The following is a 25,470-nucleotide window of genomic DNA, read 5'->3' on the forward strand; positions in this document are numbered from 1 at the left end:
AATATTGGAGCTACATTGTAATTTTACTGAAAAAAATGAATAAATGTTTTTAACAAATAAAAGTTTTTCTTAATTTCCCACACTTCTGATTTATGACATATAGCACCTTTCTTCTCATCGGTATTCAATTATAAAACCAACATAATATTTTTAATGACAGTCATATTGTGTATTCTTAAAAACTGAGTACTAATTGCTAGGTTAGGTATTGCTGAATCAGTGTAAAAATGGTGACACATACTTTATGTTATGATCCCTTGTTGTTTATTATGACCTAAATAAAAATAAGTATTCAAAATTTACCAATTCAAATTAATTCTCGTATTGTTATATAAATTGTTATAACTTAAAAAATCATAGGTTAATACTACAAACAATCTTAAAAACAAATTTCAGATAATTTCATCAGTGGGTCAGAACAATCACACAGAAATTGAAAGAGGTGTATTCTCTAGTAGTATAGATATATTATGTTTCTGAAGTTTTTTTTATATAAGGTATAATAATAACAATGCAAATAATATTGTAGATATTAAATTAATTAGGAGATTAATCTATCATTTGCACATTGAAAAACTGCATGATTTTTTTCACAGATGCATTATTGGGTGTCCATAGCTTTGTAGACGGGTGCTCTATCAACTCGGCTACATTAGGATCTTAATAATAAGTATAAATCTAAAAACATCTAAAATGCCATACTTACATACGTTTAAATTTTTATAATAAAAAATATATAGAAAATCGATTAATTACCTAATTTTATGAAAAAATCTCTTGTAATATTATAAATCCAAGACTTCCCAATAGTTTCTTATACTATTCTAGGTTCCAGGTATGCTGTCATGTATAACGTAACGTGATACTATATGAAATGTTGCTGATGGGTTTCCAGTATGAGAAGACTAATCGTTTAATGGCTATTGGCTATCACTCTATGACCCACCAATATATTTCTTCAGCACAGTATCTTGACTAGTATGACATTCAAATAGTTAGACGAATCTACAATAATAAATAACCTTATATAGCAGGCATAACTTCAAAAAGAGACCCATAGGTGGCGCGGTCCATTGGCTAGACATCGCAAGCTCTATGTTGATAGATTAGGATTTAACTCTATGTTGACTCCGTAATAATTGATCACAGATCACTCGCAGATCTCTCACAATCCTAGAGCCAGTCAGTTTTTAGTCTGATTAGCTCTGACCCTTTTGATCATACATGTCCTTTATTTTGAGACTAAGCACCTTACACTATCGAGATTCGTTTCTAGTGATAAGTGTGGTATCTAGTTTTTATATGTGATACCTACATGCAACTAATCCTTTGGCAAGTTCATCTGGTTATTTGGTCGAGCGAGTCATCTTATCTTGTTAATCTGTTTCCGTGTACCGTTTGAAATATTCTCTATTATTGTTGATTAATCTCTGTGAACTCGGAATAAATACTAAAACCGGAAGTGTTTCTATTTTATAACTAAAATATACTATAGACCAACATGGGCCCAAAATGTTTCTAAGTTATAAATAAATAATTACAAGATAAAAAGAACTTTGATATACAACGTTTTAAAATTTTCTGTTAATCATTATAAACTTGACTTGACTAGCTTAAACGATCAAAAAAAATTGTACTTGATAAAAATAATACTAAAATGTCAATGTGACATATCATATTGATTTCCATAGTAACGTACGCATATATTAATAATTTAGTTGCTAGGACCCCGGACCCCTTCCAACCAATAATGGTGTCAAAATAACTTTTTATACAAAACAGAATTACCTGAAAATGAATTCAATTCTACTTAAAGATGGCTAAAGGTATTAAAAAAATGCATTGGCATCGTGTTCTGATATATTCTAAAAGTTTAAAATATCTAGCTAGTCGGGAAGTTAGTTAAAAATCGATTGCAAGATTTGTACCGGACAAAAAACCACCGGACAAATAAGAATACGAGCTAAGAAAAACATTGTTATAACAATGATCCTATAACTCTCAGTTAATAATGTATGCACAAATATGTTTTATATACTTACTGATTATTGAAAAATACATATGCATCATTTTTCTGTAGAAAACGCTGATGTTAATTATTATCAATAATGAAATAATCCTTATCGTTTTTTTTACTGATGACGTTGTAAAAAATATATATGTTCTTTAAATTGACTGGGTACCAAGAATAGTGAGATATTTTACGTAGCCGTTTTACGTTTGAAAATTGCGTGGGTTTAAGAGTGTGTAAATGTTGCTTTATAATTAACCACCCGATTGAACCCAGGAAATTAACCAATCAGGCATGTACCTGCCCTGCGATCAATAAATCCTAAGGTAGATCCTCAGGAGAATTCATCGAATATTTTTTTTTTAAATCAGAATGAAGCTACTACGCATCATTCTAGGAAAAATACAATATTCATCAGTTCAGTAAATTAACATTTTTGCTCGTAAGTGTATTAAGTTTTTTTCTGTTTATGTTATTTATATAATAAAATAATTCTATTTATAAAACGTAGAATTTATTTAAAATGGCTGTTAGTTAAGCATTAGCATCCGTGGCCTAAATCTAACATTTATTTAAAAATAACATATTTTTGTCAAACGCATTACAGTGGATTCTTGATGTTGTTTTTGAATGGACCATATGAATGAAATAATATGCTCGAAAACATGCGGTATAGGAAATAAAAAAAACGATTAAATTGTAATTTCATATTATTGTGTGCTAATGGAACTTAAAATGGATGCCATCCGATTCTACGAGAGCACACTATTTCAATCAATGTGTTGTTTACAGCTTGAGCATCTCAGTACGACTGCTTTTGAGTATGCCAACGTAGCTGCAGTGTTAGATTTAACATTTTTAATATACATAGTATAACTTGTAAAATATGTTATATCAAACGTTTTTCTATACCGCAAACTGTCAAACAGCTATATCGAACGACATACGTTTGCCTTCATTCACCTACAAGTACACTTCACCAATATGAGCAACGAGCTCGTGACGTAGAGGAAAGAAAGAAGACGAATACGTGATGAAAACTCAAAAACCCATTACGATAACTTAGTAACAACCATAATAGTTTCAAAACATTATATTTTTGTTAATATCTATAATTAAAATCTAGGGTTTTTTTCTGCCAACCATATTTTTATCGGATCTGGCATATTTTTGTTAATGATAGTTGGCAACACTAGACGTGAGGATTCACGAGTGTTACCATGTTGTTATCACCAAATTATAGCACGTGATCCAAAAAATGATAGTTTGTCATCAAAAAATATAGTATGCGTTGTTTTCGCTTGAAAATATGCATGTTCTTAGCTTCCCACAAAAAATGACAGAGGATTTAAGAAATTCCTGTATATTTTCTTATCTTTTCTTTTAATATTATGTTGAAAAATTATATTATGGTTGTAGTACAATATAACACAACTAATAATACTACTACTTACTAATAAATTAATGTTATGTTAGAGAATATAATATTACCTTAGAACTATTTGTTTATATTTTAATCATTATTAAATTTGTATTAGGTATACCATACGTTTATTTAGAAAAGGGTGAAAAAATCAAATACTTTAATAAATATGATAGATATTATATAATGTAAAATGATTGTCAAAATGTAACAAAATTTGCGTAAATACTTATAATTAAAAAAAGTTTCTTCATCGATTTGATAGAGCTTAAAATACTCTTATTTGAAATAAATCTGCTGATCTTGAACACGGATAACATTCAGGAGTTAATGGAAAAGTTTCAGTTAGGTCTAAAGATAATCTGTTTTTATAATATAAAATTTTAATGGTCACTGACTACAATTCTAATAATCTTGTGACAAATAATCTTTAAAATTTAATTAAATTGAACATTTTGAAGAGTTTCCTTCCATACGTGTAATGATTGTATTTACACCTAAAAAATATTTATATATATGATTATCCCACCCCGATGATAATAATAACGTTAAATTATAATAAACAGGAGACGTTTCGCTAAACTCCTAGTTCAACAACAAAAAATGTAAAGAATAATATATGAAATATTTATAGTTTGGGTACCATACAGTTTTACCAAACCGCTTTTTAAGCAAAAATAGATTGTCCCAGGCGGGACAGCAAAATTCACGATTTTTCAACAAATACACTCAAGTTAATTATGTAAAATAGTCATATACAAGTAACATGTATTTTACGGACTTGATAAAATCTGAATTTCTTGTTAAATTCAACATGAGCTCATGTGCGGAATTTTACCAATATAATTATTAAGGGCGGACATGCTCAGCGTTGGTCAAAATGGAGCTTTTATTGTATTTTTAAAGCATGATATTGGACATTCCTTAAACGTTGTAGATAATCTATTTATATAATTTTGAAACCTTATTATCTTTTATATTTATTTTAAACATTTGATGACTGCATAAAGTATTTTTATTTCATAAAATAGTATTCTTTTAAACTTCTCGCTCTAATGTTTTAGAATATAGTCATATTTCAGTACATAACTGTGCAGTGGTGTTAAATTTTTTTAGATTTATTAATTTTTAAATGCATTTATAAAACCATCAGTATAATTTATGTTGACATTATTATAGTGAAATATTTACGATAAAAAATTATATTGATAATCTCTGTGATCCCAAATTTGACAAGAATTAGGCATTTTATTATTCAAAAAATGGGCAAGATTAACACATTTGAAGAATAAAAGATATTAATTATAAGATGTATCTTTGACCATTCAAGTGTGATAAACATCCTATGAATAATGACTGCTTTATAATAATTATTGACCTAAGAATAAGGTACTGTTTTTTTGAAATACGCCATTTCTTTTAACATAAGAAATACCTATTGAAATATGCGTTTTGGATGGTGTCCCGCCTTTCGCTCTTGAAAATCAATTTTGACATGGTAAAAATAGCGATTTGGTAAAAAAAAAAAATATTTGGTAACGCTGGTATTAATCCAGAAATGTGGTATGGTATCACCACAATATCATACTATGTGTGTATACTAGGTGTGTATTTTGATCATAAACTCTAAGTCGAAATTTCTATCATAAAAGAGACATAAGAGAGTGACAATTAATTTTAGATCTTCTTAGATATTATGGATACTCTACAAAAGCCAGAACCACAGTTTCCTGTTATTCAAACCGACGTTTATTGATTTCACTAATACGATAATAATAACATAAATAAAATAACACAAAAAACAATAAACACAGAAAAAGAATAAATTTTAAATACTATAAAATTATGTTTGGTTCCGTAGATATTTCCTATAACCGTACACCAATTATTAATTTTTTAATCATTATTTATAAATGAAATACTTAATTTTTGAAGATCGTAAGACCATTCTTTTATTATAGTTACCTATATATATATATATATATAGTAAATATATGACAAACCATTTGTAATATTTTGACTAAGCTAACAATAAAATATACCAAAATGATTCTTATATACGTTTTTTTCAAGGTTTACCACCTTTTTCTTTATATCTTATATAAAATTGCAACAAAAGATTTCTCTCCTAGATCAAAAACAGACAACAAAATGAAAATAGCAATACAATAGAATAAAATATCTGCCAACATCTAAAGAAAGCATCCAATATATTCAATAAGATTATTTGTAAGTAAATATTCAATGTATGATTTGAATTACTTTTTCGAAAAACTAGCACACAGGAAATAAATAAACCTTTTACATCAAAATGAAAACAACTAAAAATAATATTACGTCTAAAAGTATCAAAATAATATTATTGTTTAAAACTACATAATACAATGTATATATAGATACTTTTCAATATCTCGTGAACAGCATTTTTTTTAATAATTCATGGGTTAAGCAATTTATTAACTGTTACTAACGAGTTTATATCATATGTATTCAAATACCATACAAGTACAGATTTTTATAGTTGTAATATATAATGTTTTTAGTGTATAATTGTTATGTATTATTATTAGTATTAGTATAAAAAAATACCTCTTCAGTTTCAGACAGAGAATTTCCCAAGGTATTTTAACAGAGTTTTTTAAATTGATTATGACTGATTTTTAACACGTTTTTCTTAGCTCGTATTCTTGTTTGTCCGGTGGTTGTTTATCAAGTACAAATCTTGCAATCGATTTTTTACATCTTCCTGACTAAGCTAGACATTTGAAAGAATATATCAGAACACGATGCCAATGCATTCTTTTAATACTTTTAGCCATTTTTAAGTAGAATTGAATTCATTTTCAGTTAATTCTGTTTTTATGAAAAGTTATTTTGGAAAAAATCCGTAATTGAATCCACTATAATTGCTAGCTAAGGGGGTGGTTCTAGCAACTAAATTATTAATATATACGTGCGTTACTATGGAAATCAAAATGACATTTCAGTATTCTACATTTTTTTTTGTTGCAAAATAGCAAAAAAATGATTGGTTGACAATTGCTGTATTTGTTCTAAATTATTAATACATAGAATTGTCAAGTTTATATGATTCAACAGAAAATTTAAAAACGTGGTATATAAAAAGTTGTTTTTATCTTGTAATTATTTAAACTCCTTTTAGGAGAGTTTGATATTAGAAACATTGGAAGTGCCTATGCTTCATACTAATTAAATACTTGTTAAATAATAATTGTATCTAGTCAATGAAAATTGGACCCAGCGCGTCTATTCTAAACACAAGACTGCTTTTCGGCCTCTACGTCAGCTATCTAGGGTAGGTTTGTATCGAAATATTAGCACTTCTTGTCACAATTACAATAAATTAGTTGTAATTTTTACAATATGTGCTATGTTTTAACAGCAGCTCTCTTGGCTGTGTTAACTTAAGAGCGAGATAGACAGTTTTGACTGCTTAAACGGCTAACTTATTGTAACAATTATAATACCTCAAAACATAAATATGATTAAGTGATAATATTTATCACTTTAGCGCTCGATAAGTATAGAATAGACTCACAGGTATCTTACATTATTACTAATTGTATATTTCAATACATAACATACCTACGTGTGTTGTAATTTTATGTAACATAATATTATAATATTTGCGTTTTGAGTTAAATTCCCCTCTTTATCAGAAGTTACAACCTGAATCGTAGCTATGGTAATATATAATTTAAATAGATATATTTCATTAAAATCTAAGCAAGTATTATATCGTAAGGATTATAATGTTACGTTATGAAGGAATTAATAAGCTACACGTTACCATGGTTGATTTACAGCCGTAATTTATTTTACCTTAACTGCCACTCTCTCGTTATCTATATTTTAACTAAAATATATTTCATGAAGTAACTACCTCATACATTTTCATACACTTCAACGTCACTAAATATTCATAATATATAAATTTATTAACGTCATTATGTACATTATCTAACTTCAAAAATATAAACATGTTTACAGAGATGCCTCAAGTTATATATTTACGTAGGCATCTCTTCGTTACTACGCGAAACCCAGTGCTAGATAAGCTTTATAATGAGGGGAAATTTTCGCTTAAGTGTGACTGAGTACGCTTAAGCTGATGTTTACTAAATGGGCAATATCTTAATGACTTGCATTATGAACCGTGGAATGAGTTGGTTATTGTGCATTTTCCCAGTGGATGGATGCCTGCGCCCTATTGATGGCGCATAGCATTTTCAATTTTTCCGCTCTATTCACCCCTTTGTTAGTATCCTTTGTTTTTAAACAAAGCTAAATATTCTAAATTCAGCATATATTATTTTATAATTCGCCAACAGCTGTTGATTTTAAATAACATTTTCATTCCTCAAAGTACTTTTTAAATTTGAATATCACATAAAAAGTAATTTTATGATAAAACTTTTTATCATATTCCAGTGTTGTACATACTGCCTTACTTAAAATAGCGAGCCTTTTTTATTATTATTACGAGATATGCTAATTTTTATTTTGTATTTTTTCTGGTAAACTTAAATGTGTATACATTTATTTTCTATTATAATCAACTAAAATAATCAACACTATCAGTCGGGGTCAATTTACTGTTGGATAATGATCGTCCAAAGCCATTTTCTAATTTTCCTAATTTTGGACGTTTCACCACTATTCTTACTGAACTTGATTATTTCATCAATTTCAGCGGGATGATTCTGCTATATTTGTAAGGGTACCGTCCCACCTGGCCGCACTAAGGCCAAATTTATTGCATTTAGAAAATATGCGGCGTCATACTGTCAACATAAAAATTGTTCGGTGTCAATTGTGTTAATAAATTGCATTGTATATACTTCCGTATTTGGTAGCCATAGACAGCAGTACAAACTCTAAGACTATAAATTTAATACATTTTTGTGTTCACTACTTATAACCTCTACTAGAGTTATTTTTTTCCTGGGATACATCCACACAATCTGAAAGACGCTAACCATTCGTTACACCACAGTTTATCTAACGACTGTGATATTATTATTATATTAGTATTAAAATATGGCACAAGGTAGAAGTAAAATATGTATTTTGTTATAAAACAATTAAAATATCATTATGCTCTTCAAACCTTGCTTGTGAAAAACATGAAAAAACTACAGTCATGTTTTTAGTAGGTACGTAATATTTTTTTGATTCAGATCAAATTGTGAATAATCTATTCTTAGCAAAGAGTTTAAGCAGATAATCTATAACCTCAATATTGTGGAACGCAGTATACTCCATTGTTATACTATTTTTTGTATAATTGTTATGATTTTGAAAATCTTCATAATCATCAACCAAGATAGATCTACTGCTAGATGAAAGCCAATCCTAGTTTTTTTTTCCATTCTTCCATGTCCATAGTTCTTTGCTGCAATGTAGATACTTCTGTGAAACTCGGCAAATACCCATTTTATACCACTAAATTTGTCGAACGGTTGTCCAGTTGACGAGGGACATGTCCAGCCATTTTCACCCTACCTTTTCTTTTCCATCGTATATATATTTATAAACTATGAAATCTAGCCCAATTTGTTGCATACCAGTGGTTGCAAAGTTGGTTAAATTCATAAGTCATATTTTTTTATAATTTTCAATTGACAATATTAATATGGTTGATTATTAATTTGAATGAGTATACGTAATTTTATTTAGATATTCATCTTTTCTACGTATTAAATTATTAAACAACTAATATATTAATTTTATAATTAAATTGACTGTTTTTAAACTCACAATAAGACGGAATATGGAGGTAGCCCACATTAAAACCTATAAGTTAAATATACTAAAATAAAATAATAAAAATCGGCTTTGAATGTTAAGTCTTTCTGAATATTATTGTTTACAATAAGACTTATAATACAATTATCTTATTTATAAAATAGTCGGTATACATTAATGACCACTTTGAGATGTATGAATACAATTTCGAGTCAATAAAAAGCTTTTCCACAGGGATAAGTTTGAAATTTCTCCGGCAGAGTGTGTGCTCTTCGCAACAAATTGTCACAATAATGGTACCAGCATGAATTGCATGCGGCGGTTTTCATGTTTTTGCAGCGGCAAGTTTTTTTTATATTCCCTAAAAAGGTATTTTGTGTTTGTGTAGAGTGTCGAGCTACTTGTTTGCTTCTGGAATTAGGTTGGTAAATTTTACGTCGTTAATGTAGCAATTGGTAAACAACTTCAAAATTAAACGTTTTTTTCTCATTCAACTCCAATGTATTAGTTAAAAAAATTATAAAGAATAGGATATTTTGATTTTTTATATATTTTTGTCATACACGCTGATTTTTACCAACATTTTAATATTGTTAACTTTTGAACTCTCTACATAATAATTGTATGTATAAAAAACAAATAGATATATGTGAGTCTAAAAATAGTTACTTACTCTGTGGATAAAATTTATATACTTAATAAGCAATGGCTATTTTATGTAATCTTTCGTAAAATATATATAAATATTATATTGTACTACATTCAAGATAATAGTATGTATAATTTTCATAACAAATCATTAGGTAATAATATATTTATATGATACTAATATAAACAAGTAACACGCCATATTGTAAATAAATAATAGAATTTAAAAAAATATCTATCTACATTCTCTCATCCACCCATTTACACCCAGGGTGGCCGCGCGGCTTAAGCGTTGGACTATTACGCCGTGGGTTCCAGGTTCGGATCCTGGGTCTGGCAAGTACACATATTGTTTTTCAATTTGTGTCTGTCAGGGTATGGACCTAATAGGTTGAGCAAGTGGCTGACATCCATTTCTCGTAAAAAACAAAATGTGTTAATACAAACCTCTACTCAGTGGAGGTCCATATGATCCTATTAGGATCTGACATGGTCGAAAGAAGAAAAAATTCTCTCATCCTAAAAACGTATATTATGCATCAAGATTATAGTCTAAAGTCTTTTAAAAAACTGAATATTGGTAATAAAGTTATATTCCAAAATAGTCTCCATTAAATACGAGGTGGCTGCCGAAAGAGGTAGTCACTACAAGATTTTTACAGAATTTTGACCCTTAGTAACACTAAATTAATTACAATATGTAGATACAAAAATAGGTACAACGTTATCATTTAAAAATATTTTCTATTTATATTACCGACTCCAAAACTGTATATTTACATTCCAAGATTTGTAGTCTAAAGTGCTTTAGCATCCGGGTTATTGGTAATCTAATATATATTTCACGATGGCCGCTCTAAAATTCAAGATGGCCGCCAGAGTGGGCAGATCGTATTGAAAATTAAAATGACTCTAAGTATCAAATGGAAAAAAAATGTATGCTTTTCTTTGGTCTGTAGACATTTTCATACTGAGTTTCCTCTCTAAAAGTTGGAAGGGGAAACTTGAATCAACGCCGCCAAATAGGTATATTTTACACAGAAACATCGATGTTATCATAAAAAGTTGTCCAATATCAATGACCAAAACTCAATCTTATTTTATCTTTCCTGATTTGATTAATAGTGATGTAAGACTTATCAACCTTTTCCTTTCGCACACATAATAGCATCTTCTATCAGCAGCATTGTATATGTTTTTCATCTACACCACTGTTTTGTAATTTAGTACCTACACAATATTATGCGCAAATATCGAATACAAAAAACTTTTACAACTATAAATTTAAAAACTATCCCTCGCAAATGAATCGTAATACATTATCTGGTTTAAGTAGTATTTTGTGATACATTTTAATTACGTAATCAAAAAACTTTTAAGAAAATCTTCTAATCACTTAATGTAGAGTTTTATGGAAATTTTAATAACTGTGTGCTCTTCTAATGAGTTAAAGATATGGGATTTCCTGACTTCAATTAAACATACCTATACAAATATTTTGTGTAATAGGTATATCGTAATTATAAAAAATCAGCATGTGACTGTGCCACCTATCAACATTATTGTCGATGTGCTCAACTATACTATTTAGGTAACAATAATAATATTTTTTATTTCATTATAGGGTAACAATATTCATAGCTAAATAACCCGTCGATTTGAATACAAATAACGATTGATTAGTATTTAGTTCGATACAGCCGCTGTATTTTACTGGTTTTGTTTTATAAAATTTGGTTTTATAAAATTAACAAAATTAGAATATAATACAGTGACTGGGTCCATAAGCGTGTGCAACTTAGGTGTTTTATTTATGAAATTGCGTAACAAAGACGCAAACTTTTTTGCATGCGAATTTACGTGCGTCAGAGAGTAGTAGCTTATTGGTAGCTTATAGATGACAGATAGAGAGATAAAGAGAGAATGTGTGTATACTGTGTGTGCTGCGTTATAGACATATTAATCAAAACATTGATATAATGTAAGGCTTTTGGTTATTATATCTCTAATTTATAAAAGTACATAATGAATTTAATTTTAAGTAATTATTAATTAATATTGTAAATATGGTATTATGTCTTTTCAGAGATTATAATTAAAAACTAATTTTAAAAGGATCTCTCATTAATTAAATGCTTTGAATTAAAACATTTTAGGTCCTTATTAAATATTACGTATCACGGAGTGGTAATAATAAAAACAATTTTCAAGAAGTAAATCAAAAACCTCTCTCAAAACTTTCGTGATATTTTTACCCAGCAAAGTGGGACCACTAAAAGGTTTTCAATGATAACACAAAATTTCTGTCTCTGTTTTTTTTAGATATGAGACTTACAAGGCAACTCTGAAAAAGATCCCCGCAACACGACTATCGCGCCTGACGGAAGCCCTCGCCAACTACGACCCAATCCTCAACGAGTATTTCTTCGACCGACATCCCGGCGTCTTTGCCCAAGTCCTGAATTACTACAGGTAGGATACAGTACTCAATATACGTCATTGAATGTTGACATTTTATTACTGATTTATGTAATTCATTTATTATATTATATACACTATAATTATTTCATTTTACAATAATTTTGACAATTTCTCCTAATTTTTCTCGTAAACAGTCGTTTTAGTGTGAATAGTCTTTATATTGTACTATTATTTAATTACTATCCCATTAACCCATTAAAGGCAGATATAAAATCATAAAAAGTAGAGCAATAGCCAGATTGACATTTAAATAAAACTGCCAAGAGTAAACTAAATCTAATAAAACGTTTTTATTACAAATGTTAAATCCAATATTTTTAAACTTGTCATAACACACTTCAATTTATATTTATTTTTCTAAATATGTACTCAAGTATATTTATTTTGTAACTGGTATTTTAACACAAACCTAAAAATAAAACATTTTGACAAAGTATACTATGTAGATAGGTAGTGCCAAATTTACGCCGTTTGTCTATAATTACGTGGTCAATTGAGGCGTCAAATTGGCGCTGATTGTATTCAATGGATTAAACATTCGAGTCAATTCATTCAAGATTATTTATTTTTTTTATATTTAATGAGTGCAAAGTTATAAAACTTATACCATCTCTATATGACGTGTTTTCAAACGAAGAATAAAAAAAGTTATAAAGTAAATAATAAAAGTATACTAAACAACTAACAATGGTATGGAGTCAAATGTGTGAATTAAATAAATGTATTGAATATATCTTATTTTAAAAATTAATTATAAACTAAATTAAATAATTCACCCTCACGTACTACGTATATCGATAACCAAAACAATTTCGGAGAACATAATAATATTTATCCCCCTCCTGATTGATATCGCCAATAGCAAGTAGGTTCTACGCCGTAAAAAAAACAACTAGTGCTTCTGATGTACCTACCTACATAGTTATCAAAGAAACGCAGATAAACTCTAAAAAAACGCATGATTTGTATGTACCTACCAACAGCATCATTTTTATTGAATTTCAATTTTTTATTGTTTTTCAACGGTTTACAATTAATATTTAATAAATACTAATGATTATGGCGTATACTAACGTATTAGTATTTAATATATTTTCCAAAATATTTGAAAACCCTAGATACAGCACTTCGCTTCTTAACGAGCACTTATTTCCTTTAGTTTTCGAGTGTTTATTGTGTATATTTAGCTTTTCCTTTTTACCGCTATACAAACCCCTTACATATTTTTTTCTAGAAATATACAACATGGTTATCTCTTAATGTCCATACACTATACCCTCTTAAATATTATTGTGGTTCTTAAAACGTTTTTTACTGGGAAAATATTCAAATTAATGACACACTATGAGCTTTATCTGCTTTACTCTTTCGATAAATTGTATTAAAAAATATTATTAAGTATAATGTAGATAATATTATACATTTTTACTTACATTGAGATATTTTATAGTCGATTTTTATTATATACAACATAGCATAGAACAATGCATGTTGAACATAATGTAAAAATACAAAATACATCAGGTGATATTTTTTATGTTAATCGCAATATTAATATAGCGTAAATTATGAATATTATTTTATCTGTCAATAATTTTTAAAAATAAACAATTTAAAGCATAGTCCCCATTATTTAAATTAGTATACATACCTAACTTTAATTATATGTATATTCTAAATAAAATATACGATGTATGTAAGTACGTAATCATTAAATTGTATAAATAGTTGTAATTGTATTTTTGTAATTGTATAAATGTAATAAAAATAATAATAAATGATAATGTAATTTTATAATTCGATGTTATTATGAATCAATTTGTTATTTTAGGACAATCTGTTATAAACCATAATTAATTGTGATTTATGTATATAGAAACAAAAATTGTAATCCTTTAAAACTATTTTCTATAATAATAATAATATTATATCAAAACATTACATTAAATATTAATAAATTACCGGAATTATGTATATTTGGTTAGTACATAATATAATGTAATTATATGCTTACTGACCATGATATAATTTAAATATTTTTACATTCAAATTCGATTCTAAATATTTATATACGTATCTAAGTAAATATTATTGTGTATAGCTATTTTAAGAATTTTATTGATTAAATGGAATTTTGGATTGAATATCTATTACACAGATTATCATCCAATAAATTCAAAATAAAAACAACTAAATTATTCAGTTATAGTGGGAAAATAGTAACAATAATTGTAATAAATAAACAAAAAATGGCAATATGATATTTTTAAATAACACATAATAAGAGCGATTGTTTTATTTGTAATATATTTAAATTTTAAGTTTATTAGCCGAGTAGTTAAAGGAAAAATGATGTATTTTAATAATTTGAATATAAAGGAATGAAGTACATTTCTACGCTAGCGTTATATTCGGATTTGGTATGTTGAAGACAAGTATAAAAACAGTACGAATATGAAACACACGTATTAAGTTATGTCTTATGGAATATAATATGACAGCGGAAAGCGTGGAATGAAACTTTTCACACAATTTTAAGCAGACGTGATTCCATTGAAATTTTAATGCGAAATCTAACACATGGTGTTTCGACATTTTCATTCAGGAGAGCATATGAGAAAGTTCCACTCCTTTCCTCTAACTAAATATGCGCAACCTCCTTCATAAGCCGTCGCTTAACCGACTCTATAAATTATATTTATTATACTCACTTGATACATAGAAGCAGGAATTCGGGGGAAATGCCGGGAAAATTTATTTGAAATATTCGTTTGGAAAATGATTTACTGCGCGAAATGAAATATTTGAGAAACTATCCTACCGTGAGAAATCCCCACTGACCTACGTTAATATTTGTAATTAATTGCATTGTATGAAAACTTTCTTTTTCCTTTTGTAGAAGCCAAGTTTTTATTTCATTTTTGTATGGAATATGGTTAAAACGAGATTTTTTTATATCCGTCAGTACCTCTTTTTCATATAAAGACAATATTTTTATAATAATATGTTTCATTTAATAAAAAAATATATTTTAAAATACGATTAGTATTATTATTAGATACCTAATCACTAATACTACATTCAATAGGCGTACAAAACGTCATAACTGGAAAATGTGATCTTTGACTTAATAGGTAGGTAATAAGTTTTTACCTACTTCATTGTATTAATTTATCATATAAGATAAAATAAACTGTATTTGTTATCAGTGTGTGTTTACCATTGGCGAGTGCGCATAGTCTCTGAAGATGCCGAAAGGCAAAACCCGAATCGCAAAACATGACTCAAAAGGAATAGTATAAAATTTAAATTAATTAGAATTTAAATAAAATTTTATCAAGTATCCTAGATAAATAGTAGTAATATTTAAATAATTACAAGATAAAAATAACTTTTAATAATATTATAATAACTTTTATTATAACTTATAATAAATTTTCTGTTGAATTATTATACTCAATATGCCCAAACTTGATATGAAGTAAATAAAAAACAAACAAATATATAATACTGAAATGTCACTTTGATTTCCATTGTAACGCACGTATATATTAATAATTTAGTTGCTGGGACCACCTCCTTAGCAACCAATAATAGTCTTTTTGCGAAATAACTTTCCATACAAAACAGAATTAACTGAAAATGAATTCAATTCTGTTAAGATTCTCTAAAGATGGCTAAAAGTATTAAAATAATGCATTGGCATCGTGTTCTGATATATTCTAGTCGGGAAGTTAGTTAAAAATCGATTGCAAGATTTGTACTGGACAAATAACCACCGGACAAACAAGAATACGAGCTAATAAAACGTTGTAAAATAAGTATACATCATAAGCATGTGTCATATTATAAATGTTTAAATAATTTCATATCTGCCAATTACAAAGTTATAATAAAAAAATTATTAGCATTGTTTATATAAACCATAAGCAAATATTTAACTACCTATGCAAAAATATAATTATTTATTATAAGATATTTTTATCCCCACGTATAAAATATATCATGAGTATAAAATAATTATGTAATTGAAGAGTTCATATTTCTTTTGTAAAATAATATGACAGCGTGGTGAATCTTTACGCCATCTTTTAAAATATGAATTCCAACAAAACACTTCATCTTTTTTATTCTTTCTTCATTTTCTTTTTGTATAACAAAAGAATTTGAGTGAAGAACCTTTCGTTTATGAATTTGAGTTAAGGGCACCATTTTATTTTGAAGGCGAAATACCCTCCCCTTTTCCGTTGGCACTCCCCCGGGCCTAGTACGCGTCAGCCTCAGATGGTGGTGATAATCCAAACCCTGAACATACCCTAGGTGTGAGCGGAAGAGTTCTTTTTACATCCAGTATTTTACCACAGTTCTTAAACATTTTGGAGTTCGAAAGCAAACACGAATCAAAAACATTTGCCATCTGTTTTTATTACCCATTACAGCTAAGCTGTCTTTACACCTTTATTTTTTTCACTGAAAATGTACATCATTACTCTTTTTGTTTTCATGCTTATCACCGGTAAAAAGGTGTTCTTTTCCTGTTTTTTTTATAACATCAGCCCTGGTATTAAGTAGGGAAGTAAAGTCCAACAAACCACTTTGTTCATATAAAACCAAAAAAATATATGATACATGTATTGAAACAAAATAAATATGTAATGCTCACTCATCTGATTTTTCAATTAATTTTTATTTCATTTAACACAATAGTAATCTCCACCCACGGTGGCCGTGCAGCTTAAGCGTTGGACTATCACGCCGTGGGTCTCAGGTTTGAATCCTTGGTCTGGCAAGTACACATATTGTTTTTCAATTTGTGTGTGAGTCAGGGTATGGACCTAATAGGTTGAGCAAGTGGCTGACATCCATTTCTCATAAAAAAACAAAATCTGTTAATACAAACCTCTATCCTGTGGAGTCCCATATGATCCTATTAAGATCGGACATGGTCGAAAAAAAAAAAATAATTACGTAGCTTAGATAATTTAAGCGTAGTTATGCAGAAAGCAGACAGTTCACACAAACCACAAACTGAGATATAAGCACTTTTATGTTACATGCGATTATTTAATTCTGCAAAATTTAAGTGTACCATTTTTGTTTTTAAATGATACATAATTATAATAATATTATAATTATGTATCATATTATATACCTATGATTTTATAGAACTTTCAAGGGTATAACATGAATTATTTAATACATATTGGTATTTAAATGGCTCGCTGCTTTTTACAAAATATGAAAATTCAATGATCTTCATTCTGCAGAAAACAGCCATGTCTGGTTTTATTTGAAGAAACTCCATATTTTTTCTTTGTTTTCTGCATAACTACGCTCATTTAATGTAACCCATGTCCTATAAAAAACTTACAATATAAATTGATCAAATAAATTATTAAAAATTACACATGCATAAGTTCATGGATAAACTCTTGAGTATGGCCACAAAATATTAACTCTGAATATATAACAGATTCAAATTTTGTATGTAGTAAAATATTTTAGATAAATAAATATGCAGATTGCGCAAGTAACCCATGTATACAGTTGCAGATAAGAGTACACAACTTGCCAAACATGTATGCAGACATATTAAAAACCTGCATATTATGTCGTTCGGCAAGTAAATATAACTGCTAGACAATCTCAACAATACAATGGTACGTAAGAGGTACTTAAAGGCTACAGAGCCATCTCTAGATCCATATGATTGATACATTTATCATATTCGGTGAAAATACATATTAGTAGATATTAACTATCTAAAAAATTGAATGAAACAGGGGAGATGTAAGAAAAGTAAAAAAAACTCAGCTCGTTGACTCGAAATGATAAGTATTATTTAGTGTAGAACAATATACTATGCAGTATGTACTCTCTTGCATAAAAATTGTTTTGTTTTCTATTTTTTCCAAATAGATCTCAGTATGTATCATTTATTTGTATAACCTATCAGTAAGGTGAGTTAAAAATCTTTAATCGTTAGAATTATAATAGATAATATAATTTATACTTAAAATTGAGTGCTGTTAAATTCTTAAATACTGTTTATATACATTATTAAGAGACTGATGTAGTTTTAAACAAATCTTCAATTATTTTCAAATGGAAGAAATCTCTGTGTTTTATTTACAAACAAAGATTTTAAATTACAAACTTTCGTGCACACAAACCGAATGGAAAAATTCAAATAAGAAAACTACTTTTAAACTATATTCATGAGAAAACTTTTCTAGAAAACAAAAAGAGACGACATATTATCTTAGGAATATTTTTTTCCGTTTCTTTTGACAAGATGTGTTGGAGAATATCAAATATTCTCCCTTGGTATTGGCAGTGGATATGGGTTTTGAAATAAGTTTACTGGCTCCCATAAGCCCGAATCCCATTTAAGTGAAGTTTTTTTTTTGTATTTAACGTAGGTCTATATATCGAAAGAGTGGAACACTAAAAACACTCGACAAAAGTAAAGGACAGAATTTTGTTTCAGAGATTTCAAACCGAAGTTTTTATTGAGATTTAATATTCTAACGAAATCGTTATATTAATATTATTTCGTATACTATGTAAAGACGATTGAATTCAATTGTTGATTTTTTTATCGACAAGAATAGATGATACATAGTAAAACATTTGTACGTTTAAATAATATTCCAAAATTCCTTGGCATAATAATTAACAAATATAACATAAAATATAACTTTTATTGTTAAGTTTTCTATGTTGTGTTTCTAAAAAAATATAAATAAATGCTTTTCTTTTATTGAATATTTAACTTTGGGTGAACTTAAAAGAAGAAAAAAATAAAATTCAAACAAAAAATTACCATTTCACTTTCACAAACTAAGTGAATCATAATAATAATATGTACTTTCACAAAGTAGAAGTTAAATTAACAGTAATTTTTATTGAAAATGATTCCTATTACACATTTATTTGTCCAATTCATTGGATAAATATTTTTTTTTATATTTTTCTCGTAAATAAATTCGTGAAAACTTATTAATCTATTATAATTTACATTAATTAATTCCAACATAACACAATAATACTAATGTATTCAACGAACACATATTTTTTAACGTTTTTCTTTGAAATTGTCACATTGAAAAATATATGATATTTGACTTTGTAATGTTTTTAAAATAAGTCATATTATAATTAAAAAAACAAAAAATACATTCAAATGTAAATTATCGATATATTGCATTCAATTTCACGCTTTGTATTCTAATAGATTCCTGTAGTAAAATACTACACTCCCCCTTAATTTGAATTATGTGTATAATATGGGGGAAAAATCTTGATATTCAGCAAAATAAAAATACTGTTAATTTAATATAATACTATGATACTAGTAGATACCTACCTTAACAGAATAGTAAAATAATATTATTTTAGTTACATATTATCAATAACCTTTTTGTCCTATAACTCTTTATTATAATATATTACCTATACTAAATAATTCAGAAAAAGACATATTTAATAATATATAGGAGCACCATAATTTAAAACCGATTATGTAAAATATTTAGACGCAAGTATTATCTACCTACTTATATTATGTATTTAGTCAACACACATGTTATTCGTATTATGATGTATATTTAATAATATAGTGTTGCCAGTATTATCGTGCCTAGCTTTCCGTGCAATATGTATTCAGTTATCCTGGAAATACTCCCAAGCCTGTCTTTTATCCTCATTAAACAACTCCACCTTTCCATAACAGGTTTCATGATGTACTACGATCCTTTTCTTTTTTTAATAGCCCTTATTTTCATATTTTCAATGGAACATAATAATAGCATGGCAATATTTTACCTCCATAAAATATCTTTTTTGGATTGAGAGTTATTGCATATTTATTTTATAATGTGATTTTCATTATAATAAACAATAACAATAGTCAATATACTTATTTTTCTATTTTCATTTAATATCGTTTAAAATATTATAATATAAAATATCATATAAAACATAATATATTTTAGCAACCTACCTAATATTAAAATAAAATATTGTAACAATTTTGCTTTGGAGGTGGTGTTGTGGGAGTTGTGGGACATAAAATTATTAATATCACCAAATCCGTAATAAATATTTATTACAATTGTTAAAATATTATATTCAGATGCGCCATACAACTCAAGCACCTTTTCTACCTTCTTACGTTCACGGTTGGGGTTGAAAAATAGGGATAGAGTTAGGATCTGCTTCGCTTACGGGAAGAAAAAGAATAACTCAATCACGCAATTAAATTAATTAATTTATGCCAGTTCAAAAAACACACGTTTATTGGAGCACCAATCTGGACTGATCTCTTGGAAATGATCTCTTGGACGAGAGGGTGATCGCTGTCGTGCACTCCACTGATGGTGCTACAGCTGCCGGAGAGTCTCGTTTGGTGAAGATAACTCTGGACCATATTTGTTTGGTGCGATGAGAGAGAGAGAGAGTTGTGAACGGGATGGAGCACTGAGAGCTTTTGAGCGTTTGGATTTCGCTAGTCTTTCAATGTTCGGTGTTAAATTTGTTACTGAAATTCTTAAAATTTGAATCAGTTAATCGGGACCTTGTTTTGTTTTTAATCAATTCCATGAATCAAATTGCTTGTTCATATGTATGTCGATCCAAAGTGACATATATAACTTTTTGCAAATTTTCTAAGCTCTTTGACAGGGTAATGAACGCCAGAAATTAATTATGTCAGAAGCATTTTGATCTGTAAAAAGCTCATCAAATTTCATTTTCAATATTGAATTTGTTTTTTAATCAATCAGTTTTATTTGTATGTTACTAGGCATCTATCTACATTACATTTTGTTCACTAAGTAAAAATGGGTTTTTTTTCTTAAGGGGGGACATGCTCGTCGAAGGTCAAAATTGAGTTTTTATTGTATTTTCAAACCATGATCCTGGACACGTCTTAAGCGTTGTAGATAATCTATTTATATAATTTTGAAGCCTTATTATCCTTTATAGTTATTTTAAACATTTGATGACTGCATAAAGTATTTTTGTTACATAAAATAGTATTTTTTTAAACCTCTCGCTCTGATGTTTTAGAATATAGTCATATTTCGGTACATAACTGTGCAGTGGTGTTAAGATTTTTTACATTTATTAATTTTTAAACGCATTTATGAAACCATAAGTATAATTTATTACGAGATAATTTTTGTAAGGTACATGTTCAAACACGCGCGTTAACATAATTTTACTCCCTACTTCAATTGTAGTTTGTCAATTTATGGCTACGGCCGTATGTTGTAGCTTAACTACTGGGGAATGACAAAAGAAATGGCGTATTTCAAAAAAATACTACCTTATTCTTAGGTCAATAATTATTATAAAGCAATCATTATTCATAAGATGTTTATCACACTTGAATGGTCAAAGACATAACTTATAAGTATCTTTAGAATCATCTTCAAATGTGTTAATCCTGCCGATTTTTTGAATAATAAAATGCCTAATTCTTGTCAAATTTGGGATCACAGAGATTATCAATATAATTTTTTATCGTGAATATTTTACAAAAATTATCTCGTAATAAATTATACTAATGGTTTTATAAATGCGTTTAAAAATTAATAAATGTAAAAAATGTTAACACCACTGCACAGTTATGTACCGAAATATGACTATATTCTAAAACATTAGAGCGAGAGGTTTAAAAGAATACTATTTTATGTAACAAAAATACTTTATGCAGTCATCAAAATGTTTAAAATAACTATAAAGGATAATAAGGCTTCAAAATTATATCAATAGATTATCTACAACGTTTAAGGAGTGTCCAGGATCATGGTTTGAAAACTCAATTTTGACCTACGACGAGCACGTGGGCCGTTAAGCAAAATCATGAAAACGACTTTCAAATGACCCTTGCAATATATTTGGTCAAATTTTTATTATCCACAGCACATATATTATGTTCTTTCAAGTGTGGAAATTGACTCAAATCCTAATTTTCTAACTGAGAGATGAACCGTTTTAATTTCATTTTAAATGAACTGATGCTGTTTACTAAGCTAGGAAATAATTTATTCTTGCTTTTTAGTTTTAAATTTAGATCATTGCTATGGATAGTAATATCAATGTGCCACGGCTTGGCCACCACTGATTTAAAGGGCTTATATGCTTTAATCTTTGGATTTATATGTAGATATTATGATATTATCACTCATTATTGTCATGTCCGATTAGTTAATATTCTTAATTGTATGTTTCTAATTAATACCTTGTCAAATTCTATTGCTTATGAGTATTGACATTATTTTTAGAAGGCTTGATAATTATATCAACAGTAGGTATTTATGCTAATGCAAAATATTTTCAAACCCGTTAGGCCCATTTTAGACGGGACACCGGCGTCGCGCTCGATATAATATAGGAAGCGTATTCGAATAAAGGGGCCTTTGTATTATGTTAATGAATGTCCCAGAGCTAATGAGTCAACGCGTGTCTGGTATACTTTCCATCGGCCGCTTCATTCTCAAGCCGCCGACACACTTGTTTTTATTACTGCAGCCAGTTTTATGTTCTAATTATTTATAACGCGAAATTATGCTCATTAGCTATGGGGCGTTCATAAATATAATACAAATTCCCCTTTATTAGAATACAAAGGTCTCCTATATTATATCGAGAGCGACACCGGTGTCCCGTCTGAAACGGGTCTTACAATACTTTAGATTTTATAACTACATATTATTTGATATGATAATAAATATTTTTGTTATGTTTAAACGACTGTATAAATTTGGTTTTTTAACGGTGATTATTTTTTACTAGTTGTGCATTTGCAATAATTGATGAGTGTTTGAAGATAATGGACAAGCAAAACCCAATTCGCAAAAAAAATGGTTCAAATAGGTAAAAGTATAAAACTTAAATCAAATAAAATTTTACACAGTTCTCAATATGAAATTGACCTATCGGTGCACTTTGAACTCACAAACAATATGAATGTTATGTTATGATTTTAAAAGTACGCTAAAAATTAATATTCATTGCATATTTTTTTTCTTTTGCAAGTCTTTTTTATTCTCTTCACTATTTTTATTGTACTATTAATAAAATTACTTTAACAAATTTTGTATGAAAACGTCAATGTGTATAATCAATTAAGTCTTGCCGTTAATATACACACATGAATAAAGCTGCTATTAATATTCAAAATCGTTCATGTGAAAAACATTGGGTTCATCGCTTGGTGTTAATACAATAATAATTCCGAGCGAAATTTCTCTCCAACGACAACCCTTATGCCACAGCAAAATATTATAAATTTAATGCTAATTCACCGTTCAGTTGTCGCTTGGTCGGGCGCAATAATTTACTCTCAGAACCATTCGACGCCATTTTCGGTGTCTCGTCTATTTGATAATTGAAATGAAATGAAAATGGAGATTTTCGGATGTCAAATTAATAAGATGATTTGTGGTATATTTTTTTACAAAATACAGATAACCTTTACTACACAATATTTATCTTTTCTACCACATTTTTCTTAGCTCGTATTCACAGAACAGATAATAAATATAATACCGTTAGGCTCTATTCAATACGTGTGAGTGTCCTACGAAAATGAAGCACGCATTATGCACGTACAATAGTGTGTGTAATACACCAACATTAAATGAGCGTAAATGCTTAAACCGACAGCAGTTTTCAGTATTCGACGTAAAACGTATTCTTGACACGTGTGTAAGTTTAACCCGGATTCTTCCTTACTCGAGTCGGTTACCTGCTATCGCCTTACCCGTTATGTATCTCAGTTCCCATTATTTCTGAGTTCCCTGCTCGTATTCTTGTTTGTCCGGTACAGATTTTTTCTTGTTTATCCAAGATGTGTATTGGACGATTGAAAATCTAGACATTTGAAACTTTTTGAATATATCAGAACACGACGACAATGCATTCTTTTAATACTTTTAGCCATTTTTAAGCAGAATTTAATTCATTTTCAGTTAATTCTGTTTTGTATGGGAAGTTATTATTGTTGGTTGCTAAGGGGGTCATAGCAACAAAAATAATTAATATATACGTACGTTACTATGGAAATCAATATGAAATGTCAAAATGACATTTCAGAATTCTATATTTATTCAGTATTTCTATCAACTACAATAAAAAGTTTTTATTAATACATAGAATTGTCAAGTGTATATGTTTCAATAGAAAATTTAATAACGTGGTATATAAAAAGTTCTTTTTATCTTGTAATTTATTTAGTATTGATTTTATTGATCAATCAATCTTTTTAAATATTATGTTGGCACATCTATTATTTTCTACTAAAAAATATTTAATTCATTTGTTTTTTTTTCACACGAGAACATTCTAGTACCAATGAGCCGATAACATAAATGTAGAGAAAATAAAATATTGTATATGAAATTAAAAAAAATACATCATAATCATTTATGGCAATACAACCTTTGGCAGGTCTTGGCCTCCATCAAAAACATCCTCCATCGGACGATCCAGCGCCGACACTCTCCAATTGCTTTCATCGAGCTATCATCTTAAATCTCCTGTGACGCATTCAAGCCATCTATATGTTGGCCGCCGAGCGCATCTATTCTATACACAATACTCCTATTGGCAGCTATCGGCAAATATAGGGTATATACCTCAATACATAAATATGATAAACTACTCTCTATAGCCGCGCATAACGGCCTATAGCAGTCGTGTGTATAAAATAAATGCGCAGGTCTTCTCTTGCCCTGAGAGGTTGGCTTGCTAGCATATCCTCCGGCATTCTATGCACGTAGCCAATTCAGCACAATCTCTGTATTTTCACATAGATATATAAAATAATTATATTGTACTTAATTATAGGTATTTTTCCATTGAATGACGTGTATTCAATAAATGGTATTTGATTAGAAGATATCTTATTTATTTTTGTTTGTTAGTTAAATAGAATTTCACCAAAAATTGAATGCTTTTGAATGCATCAGCCGCTATTTTGTATATTTTACGACTAACTTATGTATGATTTTTTTTAAATTTCAATGAAATCAGGACATTTAATTTCATCACTTTCCTATCAGTGATTCACGTAATATTACTAGTCCCATTTAGTCAACATTTAGTATTTATTCAATAACTTTGGTGC

The 25,470-nt window shown here is 28.5% G+C and overlaps 1 protein-coding gene across 2 annotated transcripts in view; it reads left to right on the top strand.

Moving 5' to 3' along the window:
* LOC147068399 (uncharacterized) overlaps positions 1-25,470 on the top strand; it is a 394,033-nt gene that overhangs the window by 135,576 nt on the left and 232,987 nt on the right. For both annotated transcript variants that reach the window (XM_085952496.1, XM_085952497.1), the window contains one exon: positions 12,174-12,323. In XM_085952496.1, the coding sequence (XP_085808622.1) occupies positions 12,174-12,323 (150 nt within the window). The remainder of the gene's footprint in view (positions 1-12,173; positions 12,324-25,470) is intronic.

The sequence above is a fragment of the Rhyacophila brunnea genome, unplaced genomic scaffold (assembly GCF_057557595.1).
Source record: "Rhyacophila brunnea isolate RB1 unplaced genomic scaffold, BYU_Rbru_1.0 scaffold_3, whole genome shotgun sequence".
Lineage (NCBI taxonomy): Eukaryota > Metazoa > Arthropoda > Insecta > Trichoptera > Rhyacophilidae > Rhyacophila > Rhyacophila brunnea.